Source organism: Podarcis bocagei, assembly GCF_964188305.1.
Source record: "Podarcis bocagei genome assembly, chromosome: 2".
In the NCBI taxonomy this organism is placed as follows: domain Eukaryota; kingdom Metazoa; phylum Chordata; class Lepidosauria; order Squamata; family Lacertidae; genus Podarcis; species Podarcis bocagei.
This window is the reverse complement of record NC_138126.1, coordinates 104,022,138-104,046,719: the sequence shown is the minus strand read 5'-3', so window position 1 is coordinate 104,046,719 and position 24,582 is coordinate 104,022,138. Positions and strand designations below refer to the sequence as shown.

General features: G+C 45.2%; 1 protein-coding gene across 4 annotated transcripts in view; it reads right to left on the bottom strand.

The window, feature by feature from the left end:
• The window catches only part of BAIAP2 (BAR/IMD domain containing adaptor protein 2), a 136,362-nt gene extending 112,150 nt beyond the window's left edge, over positions 1-24,212 (bottom strand). For 2 of the 4 annotated variants that reach the window (XM_081180891.1, XM_081180893.1), the window contains exon 1: positions 23,979-24,211. In XM_081180891.1, coding sequence (XP_081037017.1) covers positions 23,979-24,056 — 78 coding nt within the window. In that variant the 5' untranslated portion in view covers positions 24,057-24,211. Of the gene's footprint in view, positions 1-23,978 lie in introns of all 4 variants that reach the window. The other 2 variants (XM_081180892.1, XM_081180894.1) reach the window with 2 other exon arrangements.
• Between the last annotated feature and the right edge of the window lie 370 nt (positions 24,213-24,582).

The window sequence follows — 24,582 nt, the reverse complement described above, 5'->3', positions numbered from 1 at the left end:
GCAATCTTACACCACACCAATATACCTGGGAATAAGCCCAAATGAACTCACTGGGAGGGATTCACCTAATAATTCCTGACAGGGAAAGCTCAGTGCAAGAACTTACACTTGCACAATTGAGCTTCTCAACCACCTCTCCAAAACTGGCTCGCAAGGGTCAGGATAACCTCCAGAAAAGCGTGCAGCAGGAGAAGAGGCAGAATCGTTCCATCTAGCAAGCTGAAATGATTGCACGGAAGGATGATCGCCTTAGTACGATGTGGAATTCTTCCCAGAGAGACTTCTGAGAAGACTTGTATAGGATTGCACTATAAGTGTGTGAAGCACAGATCACAATCTAAAAAGACAAAGACCTCAACACCACTTTTCTTGACCAAGTGAATGAATTCAGGTTCATGGGATGGGGACAGCAAAGCCCTATGTTCAGCAAAAGCCTGGTTAATGAAAGCAAACAGCATTCTTGCTTGAATTCTGCCCCATCAGCATCACCCACAAGTTGTTTGCTTTCTATGTGCTGCCTAGGCAGAGTTTGGGAAAGCAGGGGGGGCGGCACAAAACCCCTGGCAGCTAAAGGTTGAAAGGGCTTTGTGGTTTCGTTTCATTGCTCTAAATTCCCCCTGGCATTACTGCTCAACTCTTTGGGATTGTTACAGCTTTAATTCAGCTGCCAAAAAATTGAAACTAATGCAAAACACGAGGGCTCCAGGAGAGGAAACGGGGGAAAGTTTTATGCTGAGAGAGATGAAAAGCAATAGAGTGAACAGCAGAGGGAATAAAACTTTCCCCAGTACCTTAGAGGAATACAATGACTGCTAGTTTTGGGGAAGTCATTTGAGAAAGTTTAAGGGAGAAAGAATTTGAGGACAGCCCATCTCAGCTTTGCACAGGGACTCAAGCAGACAGGAACTAATTAAAAAACCATAACTCCAACCTGCAGGCCCTCCAAGTACTGTTTTATTAATGAAACCAAAGGAGGGAAGAGACAAGTAGAAAATGTTTCTCTCTGAAAGCTGTCAACCCAGTAATTTCAGATGGTCTTCTAGCTGGACTTAGGGCTGCCATATTTTGAACAGCAAAGAAGAGGACGCATTTGCCAACTTCTACTTTTAACTATGGATCATTATGACGATTCTCATTTTACATACCCATGAAAAAGAGGACGTGTCCTGGAAAAAGAGGACATATAGCAACTTGATACCTGTGAAAAAATATCCAACACACTGTATGTATCATGCTGATGTGTGTGTGTGTGTGTGTGTGTGTGTGTGTGTGTGTGATATATTCTTGGCCAGCCTTAACAAACCTGGTACCCCCTCCAGATGTTTTGGGGGGAGTTGCGGCCACCAGGTTGGCCAAAGCTATTCCTGGATATGCACTGAAGAGGGTTGAAAACAAGCCTTGAGTTCAGGGATGGAAATCCTTGTGTCCCGTCAGCTGTTGCTGGACTACAAGCTCCCATCATCCATGCTAGCTGGATCTGATGGGTATTGGAGCCCAACAACATCTGGACGGCTACAGCAGAGGCAGATTTAGGGAAGCACAACCAGTTTGATTGCACCAGACACCACAACTATGATGTAGAATGGAAGGTAAGAGGAAGGGGATGCTAAATTTTGTCATTGCACAGTGCGCCGCTGAAATTTGAGACCCCAAGGTCCACCACTGGCCATAGGCTGCCCCTTCCTTGGCCCTAGGCACCACTTGACAATGGAGCGCAGTTTCCTGTGTCAGTTGGAACAAATAGCAATGTACGGTCTAATCTCTAATAATAAGGGAGAGATGAAGGCAGCTCTGGCCAGCGCAGGCACAGATTTGCAGCGGGTATTTTCTGTGATGTCATTTTGGTATTAAGACAAAGTGACATATTCTCAGAGCATTTATCACATGCATATCCCACACTTCCTTCAGGGAGCTCAGGGTGGTGCATATCCTGTTTTAAAATAGGCTTTCACAGACACCCTAGTTGCTTCAAATGCTAATTTGGCTGAACCGCACGGATCATTTATCCTAGCTTACAACTTTCTCTTTCAGATCCTCACTTCCTTTTCCTCAAAGCAACACTTTTTAAAAAGCTGCATTATTTCTACACTCCCCTGATTAAGTTGTTTTCTTGTATGCAATGCACACCCGACAGCTGCATCAGTTTAACTTACATTCTACTTAATGGTTCACACAACATGGTAAGTCAAACTATGACTTAGAACAGGGGTAGGCAACCTAAGGCCCGCAGCAGGCCAGATGCAGCTCAATTGCCTTCTCAATCCAGCCCAAGGACTGTCCAGGAATCAGTGTGTTTTTACTTGAGTAGAATGTGTGCTTTTATTTAAAATGCATCTCTGGGTTATTTGTGGGGAATGGGAATTCGTTCATCCCCCCCCCAAAAAAAATATATAGTCCGGCCCACCACATGGCCTGAGGGATAGTGGACCGGCCCATGGCTGAAAAAGGTTATGACCCTTGACTTAGAAGGACTATGAAATCACTTTGCATTAGGAGCAAAAAAGGACTGGGAGCAGCAGAGCTAAGCCAAGGTTTGCCTTAGCATGCCATCTGAACCCAAGCTCACAGTTAAGCTCTCTCCCTGGCTACAACTAGTGGCTATTGAGGAGAGCGCCTAACCACAAGCCTAGGTTTGGATGATACAGTTAAGCCAATCCAGGGTTTAGCTTAGCATGCCACAGCAATAAAAAGGGCAGATGAGGAGCAAAGTGGCTACAATCTCCTCTATGGGAGCCTGCACAGCCATGGTTAGGGCACCATGCCCTGCAAACCAAGTACTTTTTTGTGGGCACAAGATGTCTCCGCTTATTGTGTTAAGGTTACAGTAGCTGTTCAGCAGACCAGCTGTACGTCATTACCTTTCTCTGCAACTTTTATTACATTAAAAGGATTGCAGAAGCTGTGTGTAAGAAGTGCAATTTCAGTCCTTAAAAATGTGGGTCGTTGTATGTTTAATTATATGTGTGTGTGTGTGTGTGTGTGTGTGTGTGTGTGTGTGTGTGTCTTTAATACATGTTACCAGTCTGTTGTTTACTGTTCATTTCTGTAAGTTGCTTTGAGTCACTTTTGTGGGGGGAAAGCAACTAACAAACATTGTTGATAACCATCTCAGATATAAAAAAATAAATTGTAGCTATGGCATGAGCAACAGGAAAACAAACAGAAGCTTCTTCCACTTTCCCCTTCTGATATGAAGCAGTATACACTTATATGACCAGCTTCTCATTCTTATTTTACTTCCCCTAGATTCTTTAAATTAGTCTGCATACCCTTTGCAACATTATATGCTGCAATAATGCTTATTCTTTTGCCTAGAGAAGGGGGGGGAGAGAAGAGTGGAAGAAAAACAGCTCCCCCCCAGTTGTTGTTTTTTATTTCCTGGGCCTAATTGGTTGACAGCCTATGTAATGTTCAGGTAAGTGACAGTTCCATAGCCTAATGGAGAGCCTGAATTTCCTCCAGCTACATCGAATATTGAAACTTTTCTCATATTAAACCACTTCAAGTTTTTTTCCCTTACAATCAGCAGTACATAAACATTATGCTGCTGTAATCATCGTCATCTTAATTTTTTGTATTTACTTCAAAAACACTGCCTTATTCAGCCTATAGCAGTCACCTGTGGCTTTGATTCACCTCCTTTCTGCATCAATCTGCATGTTTTGCAATTGTTGCAGGGGGGGAACCCCATCAATTTTGCTTTATTCTGTTCGTGTTTCTTTTTCTTCTCATTTCCTGTGTGGCAGTCTCTCTCTGGTACTGGCAGACACTTCCTAGAATTCAGCTCTATATATGACTCTGTAGTGCTGACAGGGTTTCCCCATTTTGCATTGCTGCAAGTATCAAGGACAAATAAGTTTTACCAAACTGACGTTTTAGAGCTCAGTTAGAATATGCACATACCAGCGTTTGGGATACCACCTGTCTCAAACACTCCCAATCAAATACAGGCTCTGGAATCCAAAGAATCTCATTTTTCATTTTGACAAGAGGAAGGAATGCTAGCATTTTTGCAGAAAGAGCCAAGCCTCCAGAACTCTTATTATTTATTTCATTTATAAATCACTTCCCATGAAACATGCCAAAGCGATTAACGATGGAAACATCAGCAATTCTAGTCTAGTGCAGATAAAGGTTGGAATACTGTGAACAGGAGACACACACATACCCCAACAGCAGATACAAAATCAAGGTTTATCTTTTTTTTAAAAAAAGGAAACCAGTGTTTTCAGTGTGGAAGAAATCATCCTTCATCTTTCAAGGGCTACTCCAAAAGCCCATGGCCTATAGCAGTTGCTTAATCAAGCTGGCAAGGCAAACATTTACTCGCTGCATGCAAACTGTTGTTATTGCAAAACAGTAATCTCACCCTGAAGTGCAGAACTGGTTAGAATGAATGTGGCAATTAATTTCTAAAAACAAGATCTTCGGAGCTTACCTGAAGTCACACCCTGGGCCTTGGAATATTTGCTCCTAAACCCATACAGTATAGAACTGCCTGTCATTACTTAACCAGTAGAATAAAGGCACTTTGAACATGCTCTAAGGTGCTTTATTTGCTGTGTCACACATTCCAGTGAAAATCTTGTCACCAAAGTTGGCTCAGATTAAACTCATCAGATGGAAAAATGCTATTATAGCAGCAAAAAAATTAATTCCAAAGAGCTAAAACCAGGACACATCAGTAGGTCATGGAAGTTCTATAGATGGGAGTGCTAAGACAATGATCAGCAGGTGTTAGGTCAGCGTAACAGAGTGTTAATGGGAACCTAAAGCACTTAAGATCCCACCAGTGGCTCACTTCAACCATCAGTTTACACCCCAGCACTAAAAGTGAGGCAAAGCTTCCCAAAGTGGCTTAGCAGTAGAGTACAAAGGTTTCAGTACTAAGCACACTTAGTTAAAAGTAAATCCGAATGATGTCAGCAAAACAAATTCCAAAACAAATGAAGGTAAGAGCACACACTGCATGTACTCTACAGCCCCTGTTGCTTTAATCATAACAAGGTTCAGAAAGATAATATATAATAAAATTCATATTTCACAGACCGAAAGCAACTTGCTCACAGTTCAGACATAGCAATGTCTGTCCGCTAAACCATTTTTAGTGGGACCCAGAACTATGTCTTTGTGTTCTTTCCTTGAGATAGAAAGATATGCTTTATTGTCCATTCTAGCTCAGTAGCAAACACTGGTTAAAGCCATTGTCTGAGTACCTATTTTTATACAGCCAAAATGGCACAAACAAGAGAAAGGTATCATCAGCATTTTAAAGGGGTTTTTAAAAAAAAATAAAAAATAAAAAATAAAAATCCCCTTCAATGAGGACTGAGAATGATCACTGGGCACAGAACAGTGACCGACTGTTGGAAGAAAGCCAGAGGAAGGGGAAATATACCGTATTTTGCGCCCCATAAGACGCTCCGGCCCATAAGACGCACCTAGTTTTTTGGGGGGGAAATAAAGAAAAAAATTTTTATTTCTCCCCCAGGTGCGGGGCTGGAAGAACCAGGTCGGGGAACAGTGGGAAGGCACGCTCTGCCTCCCCGCTGTCCCCCGAGCTTGTGGGGCTGGCGATGGGGAGAAGTGCACCAGTCCCGGGAGGGCAGGCAGCTCTGCTGGGCCACCGGGAGCGGAGCGGAGCTTCTCCCCCGGCTCCCGGTGGCCGGGCAGAGCTGCGCTGGTCCCAGGAGCGCAGGCAGCTCTGCACGGCCCCCGGGAGCGGGGCGGAGCTTCTCCCCCGGCTCCCGGTGGCCGGGCAGAGCTGCGCTGGTCCCAGGAGCGCAGGCAGCTCTGCAGGGCCACCGGGAGTGGGGCGGAGCTTCTCCCCCGGCTCCCGGTGGCCAGGCAGAGCTGCGCTGGTGCCAGGACCACAGGCAGCTCTGCAGGGCCACCGGGAGCGCGGCGGAGCTTCTCCCCCGGCTCCCGGTGGCCGGGCAGAGCTGCGCTGGTCCCAGGAGCGCAGGCAGCTCTGCCGGGCCACCGGGAGCGGGGCGGAGCTTCTCCCCCGGCTCCCGGTGGCCGGGCAGAGCTGCGCTGGTTCCAGGAGCGCAGGCAGCTCTGCAGGGCCACCGGGAGCGGGGCGGAGCTTCTCCCCCGGCTCCCGGTGGCCGGGCAGAGCTGCGCTGGTTCCAGGAGCGCAGGCAGCTCTGCAGGGCCACCGGGAGTGGGGCGGAGCTTCTCCCCCGGCTCCCGGTGGCCGGGCAGAGCTGCGCTGGTTCCAGGAGCGCAGGCAGCTCTGCAGGGCCACCGGGAGTGGGGCGGAGCTTCTCCCCCGGCTCCCGGTGGCCGGGCAGAGCTGCGCTGGTTCCAGGAGCGCAGGCAGCTCTGCAGGGCCACCGGGAGCGGGGCGGAGCTTCTCCCCCGGCTCCCGGTGGCCGGGCAGAGCTGCGCTGGTGCCAGGACCGCAGGCAGCTCTGCAGGGCCACCGGGAGCGCGGCGGAGCTTCTCCCCCGGCTCCCGGTGGCCGGGCAGAGCTGCGCTGGTCCCAGGAGCGCAGGCAGCTCTGCACGGCCCCCGGGAGCGGGGCGGAGCTTCTCCCCCGGCTCCCGGTGGCAGGGCAGAGCTGCGCTGGTCCCAGGAGCGCAGGCAGCTCTGCACGGCCCCCGGGAGCGGGGCGGAGCTTCTCCCCCGGCTCCCGGTGGCCGGGCAGAGCTGCGCTGGTCCCAGGAGCGCAGGCAGCTCTGCACGGCCCCCGGGAGCGGGGCGGAGCTTCTCCCCCGGCTCCCGGTGGCAGGGCAGAGCTGCGCTGGTCCCAGGAGCGCAGGCAGCTCTGCAGGGCCACCGGGAGCGGGGCGGAGCTTCTCCCCCGGCTCCCGGTGGCCGGGCAGAGCTGCGCTGGTCCCAGGAGCGCAGGCAGCTCTGCACGGCCCCCGGGAGCGGGGCGGAGCTTCTCCCCCGGCTCCCGGTGGCCGGGCAGAACTGCGCTGGTCCCAGGAGCGCAGGCAGCTCTGTGCAACCCTCGGAGCCGGTCTCCCGAGGGTTGCGCAGAGCTTCCTGAAGCCTGGAGAGCGAGAGGGGTCGGTACGCACCGACCCCCCTCGCTCTCCAGGCTTCAGCCAAAGCCTGCATTCGCCCCATAAGACGCAGGCACATTTCCCCTTCATTTTTGGAGGGGGGAAAGTGCGTCTTATGGGGCGAAAAATACGGTAATGGAGCAGCGCTCCACACATTTTTATTTTTTTTGCAGGCCCCACCTGTTAGGTAAATGAGCAAGTCAAGCTCATTGATCTTGCAGAGCTACTAAAGCAGACTACCTTTCCAAAGACCAAACACCTTGGAAGGTTTTCACCCTTTCTTGGTACTTTTGCCATTAGGACTCTTATACTTGAAGGAGTGTCTTCAGCCCAGACACTGAGGTCCTTCTGGTGGTCATCTCATTGTGAGAAGTGAAATGACGGGGAACCAGGCAATCAGAAGGCCGGTGGAAAGGGCCAGAAGGAATGATGATTGAAGGAAGCTGAACGAGAGAACATGGAAGGCCAAGACTTGTTGAGGCTGAGGAATGCAACCTTAGAAGTTAAATAAAGGGCAGCAGCATGGGATTGTCTCTCTGGCATCATCCAACTACAAGGATCGAGAAGGAGCATTCTGTCCCGTAACGCTTCCTGAGAACTGTCCCCAGCAAGATACTCCGCTGAAAACCAGATCTTCAGGTTTCCTGGTTTAAGCTCCATGATGCCTGACAATGTGACAAGTACAAAGAGGTAAGAAACCTGCTTCAAACTTAAACAATGCAATCTTTATTCCAAGCAACTGACATTTTTGCTTATCTGCTTACTAGTCAGAGGATTAACAATGCTCAGGAATCCCATAGAAGGGGGCCTGCTTGTGCGAAAGCAAAAGCCTCTGGAAACCTCTGAAGTGAGAGCTACATTTTGGCAGTTTCCAAATTCCATGGTATAAAGAGTTCCAGTGTCTGAACTGGTTGATCCTGATTCAGAACTCCACCTCGTTATTAATATTTATTGCTCAAACATATTGCTGTTTACATCGGTCACTCCCAACCCCTTGAGTTCAAAACACCACATCCCAGTTTCAGAGGGATGAGTCTTTCCACAGAGGAGAAACTTAATTGCTGCTTAAGGTCAAGTCCAGTTTGACAGCAATAAGAGGGCTCAGAAAGGACTCCCTTTGTTCCTGCCTGTAGCAACACTACCAACTTAGGAGGATGTAGACAGAGTTACATAACTCAGGAGAATGCTGGTATCTATGCACTGCCAAGTCTCACCATCTGGCACAGATGTTGCATAATAGACTAAGAAGCCTCTTGGGAGTGTTCAGACTATCACTACTCGTTAGTACACTGCTTTGTTTCAGGGATCCTGCCCCAACTCCTTAGAAGATGTTGTCACCAACTGCCTTTGCGAGAAGCAAACATGCAATTGGTTTCGCTTAGTTGTAATTATCTAAAGGAGTGGTCACTACTGGATAAGAGGACTGGAACTCACCTTCCAGGTCACCAAGTCCATGACTCCACTAAAAGCTAAAACATTATCACAGAGCCCGCCCACCCTGTGTTTCACAGAAAATAAAGAATGAAGTCTTTCGCACATCTACAACTTAATCATTTGAACTGGAGTTGCCAGGGATTGGACCTGGGGGTGCTCTGAATGCAAAGCACATGGGCTACCACAAAGGATGGGTAAATCTCCACATTGAATTTCCCAGTTCTCCCCTACTACCCACACCCCAAAAATCACAACCACAGAAAGCAGGCAACTTGGACTAGACATGAGAAATTGGTATAGGAAGTGCATGCTTTTTAACTTTCCCTAAGCAGAGGCACTGTACCTTGTGTGTTCCCCTGTTTTAATCATCACAGGTATATTGTGGTTTGTTCCCGGGGTCTTTTTATTTTTCTCATGGCTTATTGCTGGTATTTACACTACCACTATCATGCTGGAAGCCAGTCTAGCTACACCTTAATTTTTCCACAGGTGCCATGCTCCCAGAAAGTTTCTTGTTAAGCTGAAGTGCTTTGTTAAGTCCAGAGACGATTCTGCCTTTTACCTCTTCTGCAGGTAATGAACCATGTAATACATTCAAAGAATTACAGAAAGTGGCCATAAGGCAACTTTCAGTGAAGCGAACGTTAGTACTTACCGTGGTAAGTTCTTTCTCTGTAGGGAGAATTGGGACCCAGGATGTGGGTTTGTTTCTGCCCATCTCACCACTGACACAAAGTCCTTAAAAAAACACCTTTGAGGATACTTCAGGGGAGAGACAAGCTCCTTGCTCCAGATCAACTCATGCTTAAACAAGTACCGTAACTGTATAGTCATACAATAACAACTAAGGAATAGGAGAGGAACACAGTGATTTCAAAAGGAACATGCCCCCTCTGTTCACTACATGAAAGGAAAGGTTCTTTCTGGCCCCTTTAACTAGCACAAGTCAAGGGGAGAAGGGAAATAAACCTGGTATGGGTTGAGAAGGCAAGAAAAGCTGGGAAGGAAAGATAGGAGGCCCCTGGACCTTGGGGGGAAAGTCTCATAGTCCTCTGGGAAGATTCAGCGTCCGGTAGCCTCCCCCATGCACACAGACGCACCTGGGACGGCCAGATCCCAATTCTCCCTACAGAGAAGGAACTTATCACAGTAAGTACCAACATTCACTTCTCCTTCTTCCGTAGATGGGCCGCCACAGTTATCAACACCTTTGAGAAGGTTCTCGGACTTTGGGCCAATTCCAAAGCCAGACAGGTGTACTGATAATGATGGTTCTGGTATGCAAAATGCAGAAATTGGCGATTGGCTGAGTAAACTAGGATGTGGAGGTAAGCACTTTCCTGAGGCCCGCCCCCAGTCCCCGCGGCTAAAGGACCCTGATGGGTCTGTGGCAAGTGGGGGAAGGGGTGCTGTGGTGGCTGCAGGCAAGCCCAAAGCCTGTCCTAGCCAGGCATTTCCACTCAGAGGTAACTGGAGCCATCCCTGGGGAAAGAAAAACCCCTCCCAAGATGGTGTTCCCGCCTTTTTCTTTTGCCGTGCCTAGAGCAGGCAAGAGACCCTTGGTGAAGGTAAGGAATGGAACTGCAACAAGAGGCTTGTCTCTCCCCTGAAGTATCCTTGTGGCGTTTGCCCTCCTATGTGTGTGACATCATACTGGGTTCATAGGGAAAGGGTTAACTAATTGCAAAATGACCAACCAATGGGAACCCAGGGGGCAGAGTTAACTGTGTACAGTGGTACCTCGGGTTAATTCGTTGCGGAGGTCTGTTCTTAACCTGAAACTGTTCTTATCCTGAAGCACCACTTTAGCTGATGGGGCCTCCTGCTGCTGCCGCGCTGCCGGACCACAATTTCTGTTCTCATCCTGAAGCAAAGTTCTTAACCCGAGGTACTATTTCTGGGTTAGCAGAGTCTGTAACCTGAAGCGTATGTAACCCGAGGTACCACTGTATAAGGTTTAAGCACAGAGTTTTTTTAGAGAGAGTTGTTGAGAAGACAGTCTGGAGTTAGAAGAGACGGAGAAGATAAGTCTGTGGGTTGGGCTAGTCTGGTGTGAGAGAGAGAGAGAATTTGTTAAGAGGAGTCAGTCAAACAGTTCAGATAATCAGTAGGAAGGTATAGGCCGGTAAAGAAACTAAAGTTAAGATACTGACAGGAATATTATCTGAGAAACCATAAACTTGTTAATGTTTGTAAAATAAACTTGTCTTTTGGTTCACTTTTAACAACTGACTGGACTCAGTGTTTTACCAGAGAGTAATTGGTTTGTGGCAGCAAGCACAGTGGTGGCACAGGGATCAATAGACGGTTAAACGTCTGGGGACCCTGTGTGATTGCCACAATCCTCAAGGTTTTTTGTTGGTTTTTTTAAGACTTTCTGACAGTGACGAGATGGGCAGAGACAAACCCACATCATGGATCCCAATTCTTTCCTATGGGAGGAAGGGAAATAAGTCTTGCAATATATTAGTACAGGAATGGGAAACCCGTCGCTGTCTAGATGCTGCTAGACTACAACTCCCATCATCCTTGACCATAGTCTATGTTGGCTGGGACTAATGGTGGTTGGATGTAGACCAAAGGAGTGCCCGCCCAGATGGATCAGGCCAAAGGCCCACCTTGACCAGCTTTCTCCTCCAAATGGCAGCTGGCCTAGAACATCTTTCAGCAACTCTACAGCCACACAGAGTGGAAGACTGCAGTAGGGGTGGGGAACTGGATTTGACCGGTGGGCCAGATTCTTATCCTGTCGAATCCCCACAGCCAAGTGTCGCAAGCAGGCGGAGCTGCCCACCAGCAAATCAACCAGTGCCATAACGCCACCAGAAATCAAGCTGTGTGGGCCGTGGAATTCCTGCTTTGGAGGAGGGTTTTGTGTGTTTGAGCCCCATGTTGGGCAAAATATTCTTGTATTGCAGCAGGGAGTTCAACTGATGACTTTCAGGGTCACTTCCAACTCTACCATTTGATGATTCCTTCTCTACAAATCCAGGATTTTATGATTCCAAGAATAACCAGAGAGCCTTGGGTTCCCCACCCCAGGATTAGTAGATTGACTTTTGTCAGTCCTCATCCATCCATTTTAGTACAAGCAAAACACTGAGCAAAAATGTGTTAGCAGATAATTAAGCAAAAATGCACAGTGGACCATATCACAACACAGAATGTGGCATCCATACCCTTTTTCACCCCAACCATCCTCAGCCATTATATTTGCATAACATTTCCTGGGATGAGCACAGTTTCAGCCAAAGGCATGAAGGGGTGATCATAAAGCATGACATATACAAAGTGGCATAAGTATAGCCTGGGGGCGGGGGCGGGCTCTCTTCTGTCAACCTGCATATCCCCCTCTAGCTGCCAGGATGTGACAGCCACCCACCCTTCTAATTTGGCTTCATTTGAAAAAGAATCTCTCTTCTTCCCTCTGGACTTTGAGATAATAAGGCAATCAGCTGTTTTGCTTGGGCTGACATTTACTGCATCTGATGTGCAGCAAGTCATGATCAGGAATTCTGGCTACACTCATCCAAAGCAAAGAAAGATTAAGAGGAAAGAGGAAAGTTTTTTTAAAAAAATAAATGCCAGGATGAAGCAGCCCACCGCTCTTAACACGTGAAAATGTCTTATTTTCAAAGCCAAACTGGGTAGAAGTTTCCAATAATGGCAAAGCTGAGATATAGCTCCCTGAACAGACCATTAAATAACTTATTATGAAGGGTGGGGGTCATTTTCCTACTCTTAATTCTGGGTATACATAATATATAACCCCCAATGTTGTGATTATATTCACACAAAACTCTAGTACACTTTTAAACATTGTGAATAGGATGACGAATTCGCATTTCTCCTTGGTGTACATTTCTGATGTAAATTTTCAGAAAGCACCAGCAGAGGTGATAAGACTCCTATCGGTGCCACAATGATATCTGTTCTGTTACAAAGAAGTCCACCAGGATGAGTCACAGTAGAGGGGGAGGTGGGATTACGTTGGCGGTAGGTGCCAAGCTTTCTCCATCTCCCCCTGTAATTATTCCACATGTGTAGGCAAGCCAATTGTGGTGGTAGCAGTGGTGAAGGGGAGGGTGACAGCTCCTTCCACTATCTCATTAAGTGTAATCATTCTGAGGGAGAGCTCTGGTAATCGCAGTTCTCTAGAATCAGAGCCGTTTTAAGAAGGGTGGCTTAGGAAAAACTACCATGTGGAAGCAGAAAGCTGAAGCTCTTTTGATATGTGCAATGATACATGCTGCAGAAAGCAGCTGGTTTCCTAACTGCATCCCCAACAGAGGAGGGAAGGCAGCTAGGTATTGCTGTAGCCTTCCTTAGAATACCATGTTCAGCTACAGTGTAGTTAAAGGTAAAGGGACCCCTGACAATTAAGTCCATTCGCGGATGACTCTGGAAGAACACAAAAGAATAACAGTAGCCAAAAACTCTAATAGAGATAGAGTCAAACCTTCTGTTCTCTCTAGCACTCCTGATCCTGGAGACCCATGCTAAGGTCCATGAATTGATTCCACCAAGGTCTTAAAAGGATCACTGTTGAGGTAAAGGGTCAGGAGAACTGCTGAAAGATCCCACATTCCACCAATTACACTAGATTGTCTTCCCTCTCTAGAATGATCAGCTATTGATAAAAATCCAGCTGGTGTCACTTAATATAGAAAGATTACTGTATGAAGAGACCATCTAGGTATCCTTGCCATAGCATGGATTTCTGAACGCAGCTATCCAAGTGAAGCAATCAACCCTAGAAGGCATATCACGACCAAATGCTATCATGATAAATGGAAAGCCAAGAGCAAGATGAAATGCAACAGATTACCGGAAACAGACAAATTCACTGCCAATCTAACAAGCTTAGAAGAGAACTTTCCATCTGGCAAGCTGCACATTCTGTTCCTACTTCCTGTAGAAGTTAGGATCACCCTTATGGCTTGCATAAGTTGGATCTGTTAGTCTTTCTGACTGAAACCATCCTCACTAAAGCTTATGGTGATTTCCAACCAGAAGAAAAGATGTTCCGCAAAGGAGTCCTATAGATGACTATGCAGTTGGGTAAAATGGCTTTCTCTTTAAGATCAAAATATTGGGTAGTATTCAACTAGGTTTTAACTAAAGGTAGACCCATTGAAATTAATGAGAAGTTAATGAATTTAACTAAGGGCTCGTCTACATTTCCGCTTGTCCCTTGCCTAGAAAGTACGGCTCCAAGTGGTTTTCCTCTTTGTCACATGCTTTCTAGGCACAGGTCTGAGCAGTTTTGCCTTTGCCCCACTGCTTTCCCCCGAGAAAACACTCTTTAGTGTGAAATTGGAACAAATGGCAATCCTCTGAAAACCCAGTTGCTGCTTGGTCTAATTTAGCAGCGATGCAAACGGAGGGGTGGATATGCCCAAAGTTAGATTCATTAATTTCAATGGGTCTGCTTTGAAGAAAACATAATTGAATATCACCTGGTGCTTCCTTCCCGATTTCTAGTCTTTACCTCAGAAGTGTCAGTAGTTATTCACTCTCTGCTCTTATAAAGCCTACACTATGGCACACCCGCAACAGGTCCCGGCCACATATCTAACACACCCAGAAAGGGAAGAGCTCTCATTAGAACATAACAAACAGCATTCACAAAGTGTCAATGGATTACAAAATGCAGGGTTTATTTTTAACTCTTTTTAATTCCCTGACAAACATATGACATGAACATGTGAATCTCATTCAGAAAAAAACTGGAATATCATCACATAAGAACTGGTAGCGAATTCCATCTTTACCATCTTTTGCAATTAGATAAACATAGCTTTTTAAGTTGTCATTAAACTTCAGAGATCATACACTCTGGAGCAGAACACCAACACCTCCTTATATTTGCCTGTATTATCCTAAGAACCTTATTTAAAGGAATTACATAAAGGACATAATTTGGCCAGAGCTGATCAACTGCTGTGGGTGGGAGATACACAGATGCTAGCAGAGGCAAATATGAGAATTAGTGTCCAACAATATGTGGAGGGCCACAGGTTCCCTGCTTTCCAGTTTAAACAGATTTGAATTATTTATTTTTAAAGTAGCAGAACAGCTATAGCATGAGAAACAAAGACAAATCTCTATGCATGTAATTGCTCACACACTAGGCAGAACAATGTAAGTCAAGACATCCTTTAGTTTGAATATTTGGCGGCAAATGTATCAGGGTGCCATGGAACCATGGTGTCATTTCTACAAAGACACCAAACAAAATAATGGTCTTGAATGAGTTTCTCACATGGTTTATTTCATGGCTGGATGGCTATTCTTAGCTTTGAAGTGGAAATAAGATTGTGCCAAATCCTGGAGCCATTTGCATTATTCTCCACCACCACCACCCCAAAAAACCCAACAACTGGAGTTCAGACAAAAGGTGTGGAACTATTATCTTATACCCCTAAACCCGCACATATTACAAGGTGCAATGGGGTTTCTTTTGATCTTCCTAACAATATGGACTAAGCAGGATAGGAAAATCGGTTTCCAGGTGGAGAAATCAAAACTAGAGACCGAATTGTTAGAACCCAATACTAAGAATTTATCTAGAATGTATAACTTGCTGTTGAAATGGAACACACAGGATGAAATAGTTAAATCGGCTATGATTAAGTGGGCGCAGGATGTTGGACATAACATTATGTCAGATGACTGGGAATGGTTATGGAACACCGGTATTAAATTTACGGCATGTAATGCCTTAAAGGAAAACATTATGAAAATGGTTTACAGGTGGTACATGACCCCAGTCAAACTGGCAAAAATCTACCATTTGCCCGATAATAAATGTTGGAAGTGTAAAGAGACTGAAGGTACTTTCTATCACCTTTGGTGGACATGCCCGAAGATAAAGGCCTTCTGGGAAATGATCTATAATGAAATGAAAAAGGTACTTAAATGTACCTTTCCTAAAAAACCAGAGGCCTTTCTCTTGGGCATTGTCGGCCAATTGGTGACAAAGAAAGATAGAAATTTCTTTATGTATGCCACAACAGCAGCAAGAATACTCATCGCAAAGTATTGGAAGACACAAGATTTACCTACTCTGGAAGAATGGCAGATGAAAGGGATGGACTATATGACATTGGCTGAGATGACAGGCAGAATCCGTGACCAACGAAAAGAGACGGTGGAAGAAGAATGGAAAAAATTTAAAAGCTATCTTAAGGACTACTATAAACTGAATGAATGTTAAAATGTTGTGGTTGCCAGAAGCAATAGGGTACAGGGATACAAGGTTAGACAATAAAAGAGGACTAAGATGACTGAGATTAGAAAGTAACAATTGGGAGTTGCTAGTTGAAATATGGACATTGGGATGCAGAGAGGGGGGGTATGGGGAAGTCCAAGAAAAGAGGTTTATGAAAATATCTTTGAAACTATTCGTGTATGTTTGTCATTTTTTTTTGTGTTTGTTTGTTTTTCTTAAAAATGTTGTAAAACCAATAAAAATTTATTAAAAAAAAAAAACAATATGGACTAAGAACGGAAAGTGTCTTTGCTTTTTATAATTATCATCTGCCATGTTACCGCACAGAATTCATCATCTTTTGTTGAAATCTGTTCCTGTACTTAACATGCATAAATAGCAGAAGAAGAAAGCAAACAGGACTTTCACACAGTAAGCCAAACCTGAGCATTTCAACGGCCCCCTATTATTGGCTGAAGTCCAATCACTGTGTTACAGTACAAACAAGTTCATGGGTTTGACCCTCAGTGCATTACACTCAATGTTCTATCAGCTATGTTTCAGGCATGCTGTAAACTTCCAAAGTGTATACGATCATGAACAGCAGATGGTTGTAGACATTGCCTTTCAAACTGTAACTCTGATGATTTCACAGAAATATCAACAACTAGAAGGAAAAAAATGACGGAAGGATGCTGTTGATTCCAGCTCAGACCTCCCTTTCTTCTGTTAAGTGTTTTGCTTAACCTTTTAACTTCCATTCCTAACTATAACCAAAGCTACATAAGGGTAACTGTCCCTGCCTACATTCCCTGCCCAAACTGGCTCTGAGAGAGTGGGGGAAACCCACAGAAAAGCATGCAAGGGGAAAGAGAGGGTGGGTCATTCCATCTGGCAAACAGAAAAGCTTGCACTGATGGAACAATGGTCAAAGTGCTACACTGAATTCCTCCCATGTACATTACATTACTCTGTAAAGTACCATGTATGGCTAATGACAGAGCAGAAGCAACAATTGGTATGTCCCCATCTTTAACAGCCTGCAAGAAACTAAAACTGAACATTGGCTATGGGAGAATATTTTCGATGGGTGTTACAGTATACCTTAATTGTAGAGTTGGAAGGTACCCTAAGAGTGATCTGGTCCAACCCCCTGCAATGCAGGAATCTCAGCTAAAGCATCCATGACAGAAGGCCATCCAACCTCTGCTTAAAAACCTCCAAGGAAGGAGAGTCAACCACCTCCCGAGTCCATTCCACTGTTGAGCAGTTCTTACTGTCAGAAAGTTCTTTCTGATGTTTAGTGAGAATCTCATTGCTTGTAATTTGGATCCATTGGTTTGGGTCCTAGGCCCTGGAGCAGGTGCTTGCTCCATCCTCCATGTGACAGCCATTTAGATATTTGAAGATGACTATCATGTTTACCAGGCTAAACATACCCAACTCCCTCAACTGTTCCTCATAAGGTTTGGTTTCCAGACCCTTGATCATCTTGGTTGCCCTCCTCTGAATGCCCTTCCAGCTTGTCAATACCCTTCTTAAATTGTGGGGCCCAGTTTGGTGTCATCTGCAGATTTGTTGAGCATCTGCTCAATACCATCATCAAAGTTGTTTATAAAGATGTTGAACAACAATAAGCTCAGGACAGAACCTTGTGGTATCCCCTGTGTCACTTTTTTCTAGGATGTTGAGGAACCATTAGTGAGCACTCTTTGGGTTCGGCCAGTTAACCAACTTCTAATCCACCTAACAGTTTGTGAAACCCATGCTGGGTCTTAGTAATGACAGCATCCTTTTCTAAGTGTTCACAGACCGGCTTTTTAATTATCTGTTCTAGGACTTTTCCTGGTATCGATGTCAAGCTCACTGGTCAATAGTTATCTAGGCCTAGATCATTTCAAACACGGCGAAAGATCATTTCATTTGTAGCACTAATCACTATACACAGTGCTACAAATTTCATTAGCTTTAGAACCTTATTTGTGAAACCTGCTGTCATTTCAACCACATCCAATTTAATTGTTCAAAAGATTCTTGTACACTGGAAGAGTAATGTGAATTCTCTGATAGTACAATCTAGTGCACGTCTACCTGGGAATCAGCCCCATTGAATTCAGTGGGTCTTACTGAAATGTAAACATGCACAGGATTGAAGTCCCTGCAATCCAAGCCCAACAGAGATTGAAAGGTGATGGAGCTCTGCTTCCATACAATGGCCCTGCCTACGTTTCCCTTTTTTATTATTTGTGGTAGAGAAGCTTTAGGCAATTCCCCCCTCTGATCCCAGTACAAAGATACAATAAAGGGAGGCAAATGATTCTTAGAAATCTGCATCTGCCAAGTTAAATAATTCCAGTCCTTGCCAACACGGCAAGGACAAGAAAGATCACAATAGCCCTGTTCCTGAACTCCCAGAGAAATCGTTACCTTTGCTGCAAACATGCCATTAGCACAGCTCTTCAAAAGACAACAACTTTAACAGCAGCGACTATAATTCAGAAGCAATGGCCCTCGGAGGCCCCGGTGTTTTATTATTTCAGAGGACGGGCCGAATCCAGTTTACTTGTTCAGCCACATTTCTCTTCCTGTTTGCTTAGCTTAAGCACTCACAATCTTCAAGTCACCCAACTTGCCCCAGCTCACTTATTAGGGCAATCTTTCAACAAGAGACCATTCATTCAGACGGCAAGTGAAGAGTCTGCCAACATGATCTCCAACACAAGCTTAACCGTTTTTTATGTAACTGGGACTAAAAATGTTTCAGCAAGCAGCAGCAGGGGTTTGATTAAATTTAAAACATGTCCCCATTAAGGCACAAGAGAACAAAGAGGTGTTGCTTCAGAATTAGCCTGCTATACATTAGAAAATGATCATCCTGGCCACAAATGTCATTGTGAGCTGTTACAGACAGGGTTAGGAGAAGATCTATGTAATCATGTAACTGATCCACATTTACCCCCTTATATGTTTACTGAACCTTCTGCAATGTAATGGTGGGATATTTAAAATGCAGTCAAGCCAACAACTCATGTTTTGCTAAATAAGGCACACGACAGGAGCTGAAGCTCACAAAAGTTTTTCTATAAACTTGCGGGGGGGGGGGGACATAGCTATATATTCTCCTCCCTCCCTGGGCACCCCCTCTTCCTCTTCATCTCCTTCCGCTCTGCCAGCAATGCGAGAGCATCTGCTAGGTCTGAGCTACACGCCCAGTTTACATTTTAAGATATACTTAAGTGCGTCTTTGTAACCGAATTACCATTTTAAACCTGCCTAAACAAAGCTGCTTTATCTATCACTCTTCAACAAAGAACATTTGCACTCTGAGTAAATGTTATTTTTAATTTTTACAATACTTGCTTATGTAATTGTTGTTTTAAGGGGGAAATCCAGTCTGCCTTAAAGCATCCTGGATTACTTAAACTAAAAGGCTAAAAACTAACCTATCTAAGCTTCCCTTTTAAGATGCAAAGGGATGGCACCCTGTTGAACTTGCAAACGTGAGGAAGGGTAACATCTAATAAATATATCTTCTCCTTGCATCTATTCACACACCAACAGTAATAAGTATTGCATAGTGTCTCCCGTATTCTCCTCTTGTACAGAATGCCTCACCTATGTCCCTTCTACTAACAACTGGCCATGCAAACTAACAGGGAATCCAAGGCTATGCACACATCATGTAGTACTGCATCAAGAGACCCACTGATGCAGTATAATGAATAAGTCTGATTTGGAAAATCCCTAGTTCAAATCTTGTTCTTGGGTAAACTTCTCTTAAACTCAGCTTTTACCCACCAGCAATTTGGGACTTATAGTATTGGCCCATTGTACACTTGCCAAGAATTACGCAGCTATGACAAACAGGTCTAAATGCTTTAAACACACTTTACAAATGCTAAATTACCATCTATCATCATTAACACAGGGATACACCCAAAGGTAACATCCACTGAAGTTCTTTTGAAAATTAGTTGCCCATGAAAGGCAGTCAAGAGGAAATGTGTTGTAAGAGGACACAAACCATGGTCAACAATGAGGTCACTTGTGAAGATGTGTTCATAAAGCTAGAGAAATTAATGAACAAGTGGTAACTGCCCAAAAGAGAGCTCCTTCCAGCATGTCCAGAGGGATGTAACCTCATGCTCTGTGTAGCTCAGAGAATATCTGTGGTATTTGCATAGCCTTACCCCTATTCCTAGTTGTTGTAGGCATTGCCATAGTGCTTACTTCTCTTCTGTCCATCTACCATATACTATGTAGCTGTCTACAGCTGTTTTTAATAAACATTGCTACATAAATACATTTGTGTTTGGTTTGCAACTGGGTCTCTCAGCTCCAGGCTCAACACTACCAGTGCTGACAATACAATTGGATTATCACAACTATTGCCATGGAGTGTGAAGTGACCAGATCCTACCAATGAAAACAACTTGTGAAATGCATAGTGCGGCTGTTTTCCAGCTGAAGCTACACTAGTCAAGTGTAATGACACACTTTAGTTGCTAGTATAAAAAAGGACAGCATGTGGTTGGTTGTTAACAGTACTTGTGTCGGGAGAACGAGCATTTTGAAGTTTACAGCAAGCATATCCAACTAATTTTTCCTATAATTAAAGAAGGATTCTTGACTCTTCAAGATACAGATGTGGCAGCCTAGTATTAGATAGATTTGAGTTAAGAACAGACACAATATTCTGTACTTGGCAAGTGAGGCAGAAACACCCCTCTTTTGCCTCACTAGCTGCAAAGTAGCAGTGACACATAATTGTGCTGCGGTTCCAGACTCCTAAACAAACAAAGGGTTCATACCAAATATCACACAGAACTCTCTGTAACTAGACCAGTCCCCCAGTAAGCCAGGAATGGAGAATCTGTGACCCTTCAGGTTTTGCAGGACTTCAACACCCATCATCCCCAGCCATTGGCCATGCTAGCTGGGGCTAATGGGATATGGAGGGTCATAGGTCCACTGCCTCCATCATCTCCAATGTAAGCCATTGGCATAACCCATAGCTATCATCAGACTCTTTATGGATGAGGGGATGTATATACCGTATTGCCTACGGCTGTAAAAGTAGAATTTCATCCCATCCAAAGAGCTGCTTAGGTCCATGCATTGGCCACTCTTCTTTGAACAGTTTCCATATCACAAACAGCTTTTGAAATTCCCACCCCCAGTTTCAAAAGCACTTTGCCATGCAGCTTGGGACAGTCTGAGAGGATTACTTCCATGGCTGTTTGGATCCTGATTAATCTATGAAACAAAGAAATTTATCAGCCTGCTCATAACAATAATAATGCACGAGGGGAAGGGGAAAATGAGTGGGAGATAGATTCGCTCTCTCATCAAATAAATAATTTTCAATGGCTAAGGATGGCTGTCATATATCAAGCAATGCACAAAGGCGGGGCACAAGAGAGAAAAATGACAAGAAAGGCAGCTTTAAGACATCCTGCAAGGTTAAATGGTGCGAGCCTAATAATTGAGGCACTTCATGCTTTTCACAGATAACTTAATGTTGTAATCATTTAAAGAGAGGAACAGAGACTGCAGAGACTGACCCCAGACAATAGTGCAACTGGCTCTAGTTTAATGCATGAGAGCCCGCATTACATTCTCAAGTTAGCAAGACTTTATTAAGAGTTGCTCATAAGGCCTAGTGGAGCAGAACCATTTTAATTTACCCTCGTTCTTACAGCAGAAGAATATTTTCAGTTAGCTGTCAAACTCAAAAGATAGGGAGAGGGGAAATATTTCAGAGCTTCGCTAATCCCCAACAGAACCACAGCCATAGAACTAATTACAGTACAGTCTTAACAATAAGGTTGCTTGTGGAAGTGCGCCTAACTTAAAAACAAAGGCCAAGGGTATTTCAAAGCATATAAAAATTGGCCCAAATTAGCCACTCTCAAGACAAACATGGAATCTGATATAGGTCAACTTCAGCCCCCCTTTGAGCCTTTATGACAAAACGGAAACTGCTCCATTGTTTCTAGGTGCCATTGGGAGCAAGGGGACAGGAGCAAATATTTACATGAGAAATTCCAATACTTTGTGCTCCATGCGCAACACAGGAGGTGCACTTCTTGTTCCAGGTGATATGAAGCCAGAAGCACTACATCAACAACACCATCTGTACACATAGGTGACAATTCCTGCATCTGAAATATGTGCAGGTAGAAGAACATTTACGTGTGGCATAGGCATTGGGGAAATCAGGCTTGCACTGTGTAACAGCACCTCTATTATTTTATTTTAAAAAACAGAACACCATGTACATATGCCTTGGGACAGCAGATTTTGAACAACTGCCCAGAAATTATCAAGTAACTGGTGTGTGTTTACTGAGGGACACGTGCTTTTGAATGGCATGATATTTAACTAGATATTATCCCAGCATAAATGAACATAATATTGGCCAATTTTGTATGACAATATCTGAAAATAACACACACAGAGACACATACACATACGTTAAGGGCCTCTATCAATCCAGGGCCCCTTTAACTCAAGTAGTTCTTTCTTTCTTTTGTTCTTCGTTTACTTAAATAGACTCAAACATGTTATATGAGCCAGGAGATTAAATCTTAGGATAAAAAGGAAAGTGTGACATTATTAAGAGCAAGAAACAGTTTATTTAGGTACCACCTGCCTCCATCTAATATACCACGCTGATTTGACCTAGCAGAGAAGTAGTTTAGCAAAGGAACATTTATAATTAAAACTATTCAACAGAAGCCTTAGAATATCTACTTAGAAAGCCACGAACAGCTGCAAAGAACTCCAAGTCTCCAAATTCAGAAGAACCCAACAGTTTCAGAGTTAAAGACACCCTAGCAAATCGATGGATCTCTCTAGAATTAATGGAAAGATCATGTCTGGAGATGCCCTTAAAATTTTTAAGCCATACAAAACACATATACCTGTACTCAGGGGAAGATAATCCTGATTCCTTCTCCATTCTCATCTATTCTCTTTCCTCTGTTACAGGCTGCAATCCTGCACACATTTACCTTGGCATGACTAACATTGAAATGAGTAGGACCGACTTCCAAGTAAGTCAAGGGTTGTGTATAGGATTATTTTGTGAATTATCCTTTGTGAATTACCCTTGCCCAGGATAGGAACTGCCCAGAATCTAGTATAGGAGACCAGGTTTACATATAAGAGAAAAAAAGTTAATTCTTTTTTTTAAAAAAAAGACTCCTGCACACAAGTCACCTGTCAGCTCTGCCCTTACATAAGACATCTTCCTATACCCATTTTAGAACAAAACCAATTTGTTTCCCCTATTTAGAAAGCAAGAAGGGGGTGGGGGGGATAGGCCAAACATGATAGCATGGGAGGGAAGGAACCTTATTTAAAAATGAATAAACAGTACTTTCATAATAATATCTGACAAAGAGAAAGCAAATTACTGCTTCAGGCCAATCTAACTAGCATTAGCCAGTCGGAATAATTAATAAGTTAAGATACTGGTATTTGCCCTACAAACAGGGATTCTTTTGAAACAAATCCAGTACTGTACTAAAAGCAAACTCATTTTGAAAAAAGGGGGTTAGGAGAAAAGTTGCTGGTTTGCTTTTTTTTATTTTATAATAAATGACTCTCCTATTTGGGGCTCTTTTTCTCCGGAGAAGTGTACAACACACACTTCTCACCAAGTCCTTTACAAAACTCTCTCGCCTCAGGAAGTATGATATTCTAGCCATCTCCACCTTATAACCTCAGAGGAAAGCAGTATTAAATTAAGGAGTTCGGGACAGGATTGGGGCGGCGGGGGCAGGGAGCTTCCCGTAGTTACAAACGATCAGTATAAAGAGGACTATCTCGACACTTGGACGGATAGAGGAGAAGGCAACCAAGACACTCTTGTTATGCAAGCCAGGTGTTTTAAAATCATTTGTTTCCAGGGCAAAAAAGGGGGGGGCGCTTAGAACCACCCGGTGCATCCCCAGGATAAATGAAATGACTAGAAATTCGATTGGGGGTGGGGAAAGAGAGAGAAGAGAAATGTAGGTGAGAAGAGGGAGGAAGCGAGGAAAGCTACAAAATCTTGCAACAGGTGAGTGCCACTCGGCAAGGCACACAAAGCAAAGCTGGCATGCAGCGCCGGCCCCGCTACCAGCCAGCGGCAGGGGGAAGGTGTGCGCAAAACGGGGAGTCCCGGTGCAGCTGAAGGGGGAGTAGGAGAGGGAAAGGAAGAGGCTCGGAAGATGAAAGGCTGCTCCAGAAGCAAACAGTGCAGTGCAACGGAATGCAACGCTGACCTCCCCCGCACCCCCCGGGAGCTTCGGACGCTCGGATCTTACCTTGTAGACATTCTCGGTGATCCGATGCACCTCCTCCGAGCGCGACATGACGGTGCCGGGGGCTCCGGGAAGCACCATAGACCAAGGCAGGGGGCGCAGAGCTCAAGCCGAGAGCAGCGCGGGAGAAACCGGGAACGCTGCAGCTAAGATCCGAGTACGTTGCAGCGCGGCAGGGAAAGGCACCGACGCTTTTATACCGCCTCCCAGAAGCCAGGCTCATCCCACGGCAAGCCGCCTCCGCCTCCGCCCGCCCCCGGCCCCGCCTGCTCTTGTATTGCTCTGCCCTGGCGGCAGCCTCTAGGAGCGCAGCCGGGGAAAGGCGGGGAATGGGGAAGGAAGGCGGGGGGTGGGTGGGAGCGAGAGGCAGGGCTGGGGCAGCGAAGGGGCCGCGGGGAAGGACGGGCGGGAATCGCGGCTACCGGGTGTCGCTGGCACAAAGCACACACATTCAGCCACGCATTGCCTGCACCCAGGACAACAGCCGTCTGCTTCCCAGTCCACGCATGTCGGCGTCCCCGCCCGCTTCCAACCGAGCAGGGAGAAGGGCAACTCTGGCCTCACGCGCGATGCCTCACTCAGACACGCGCCCACCCACACGTGGGCG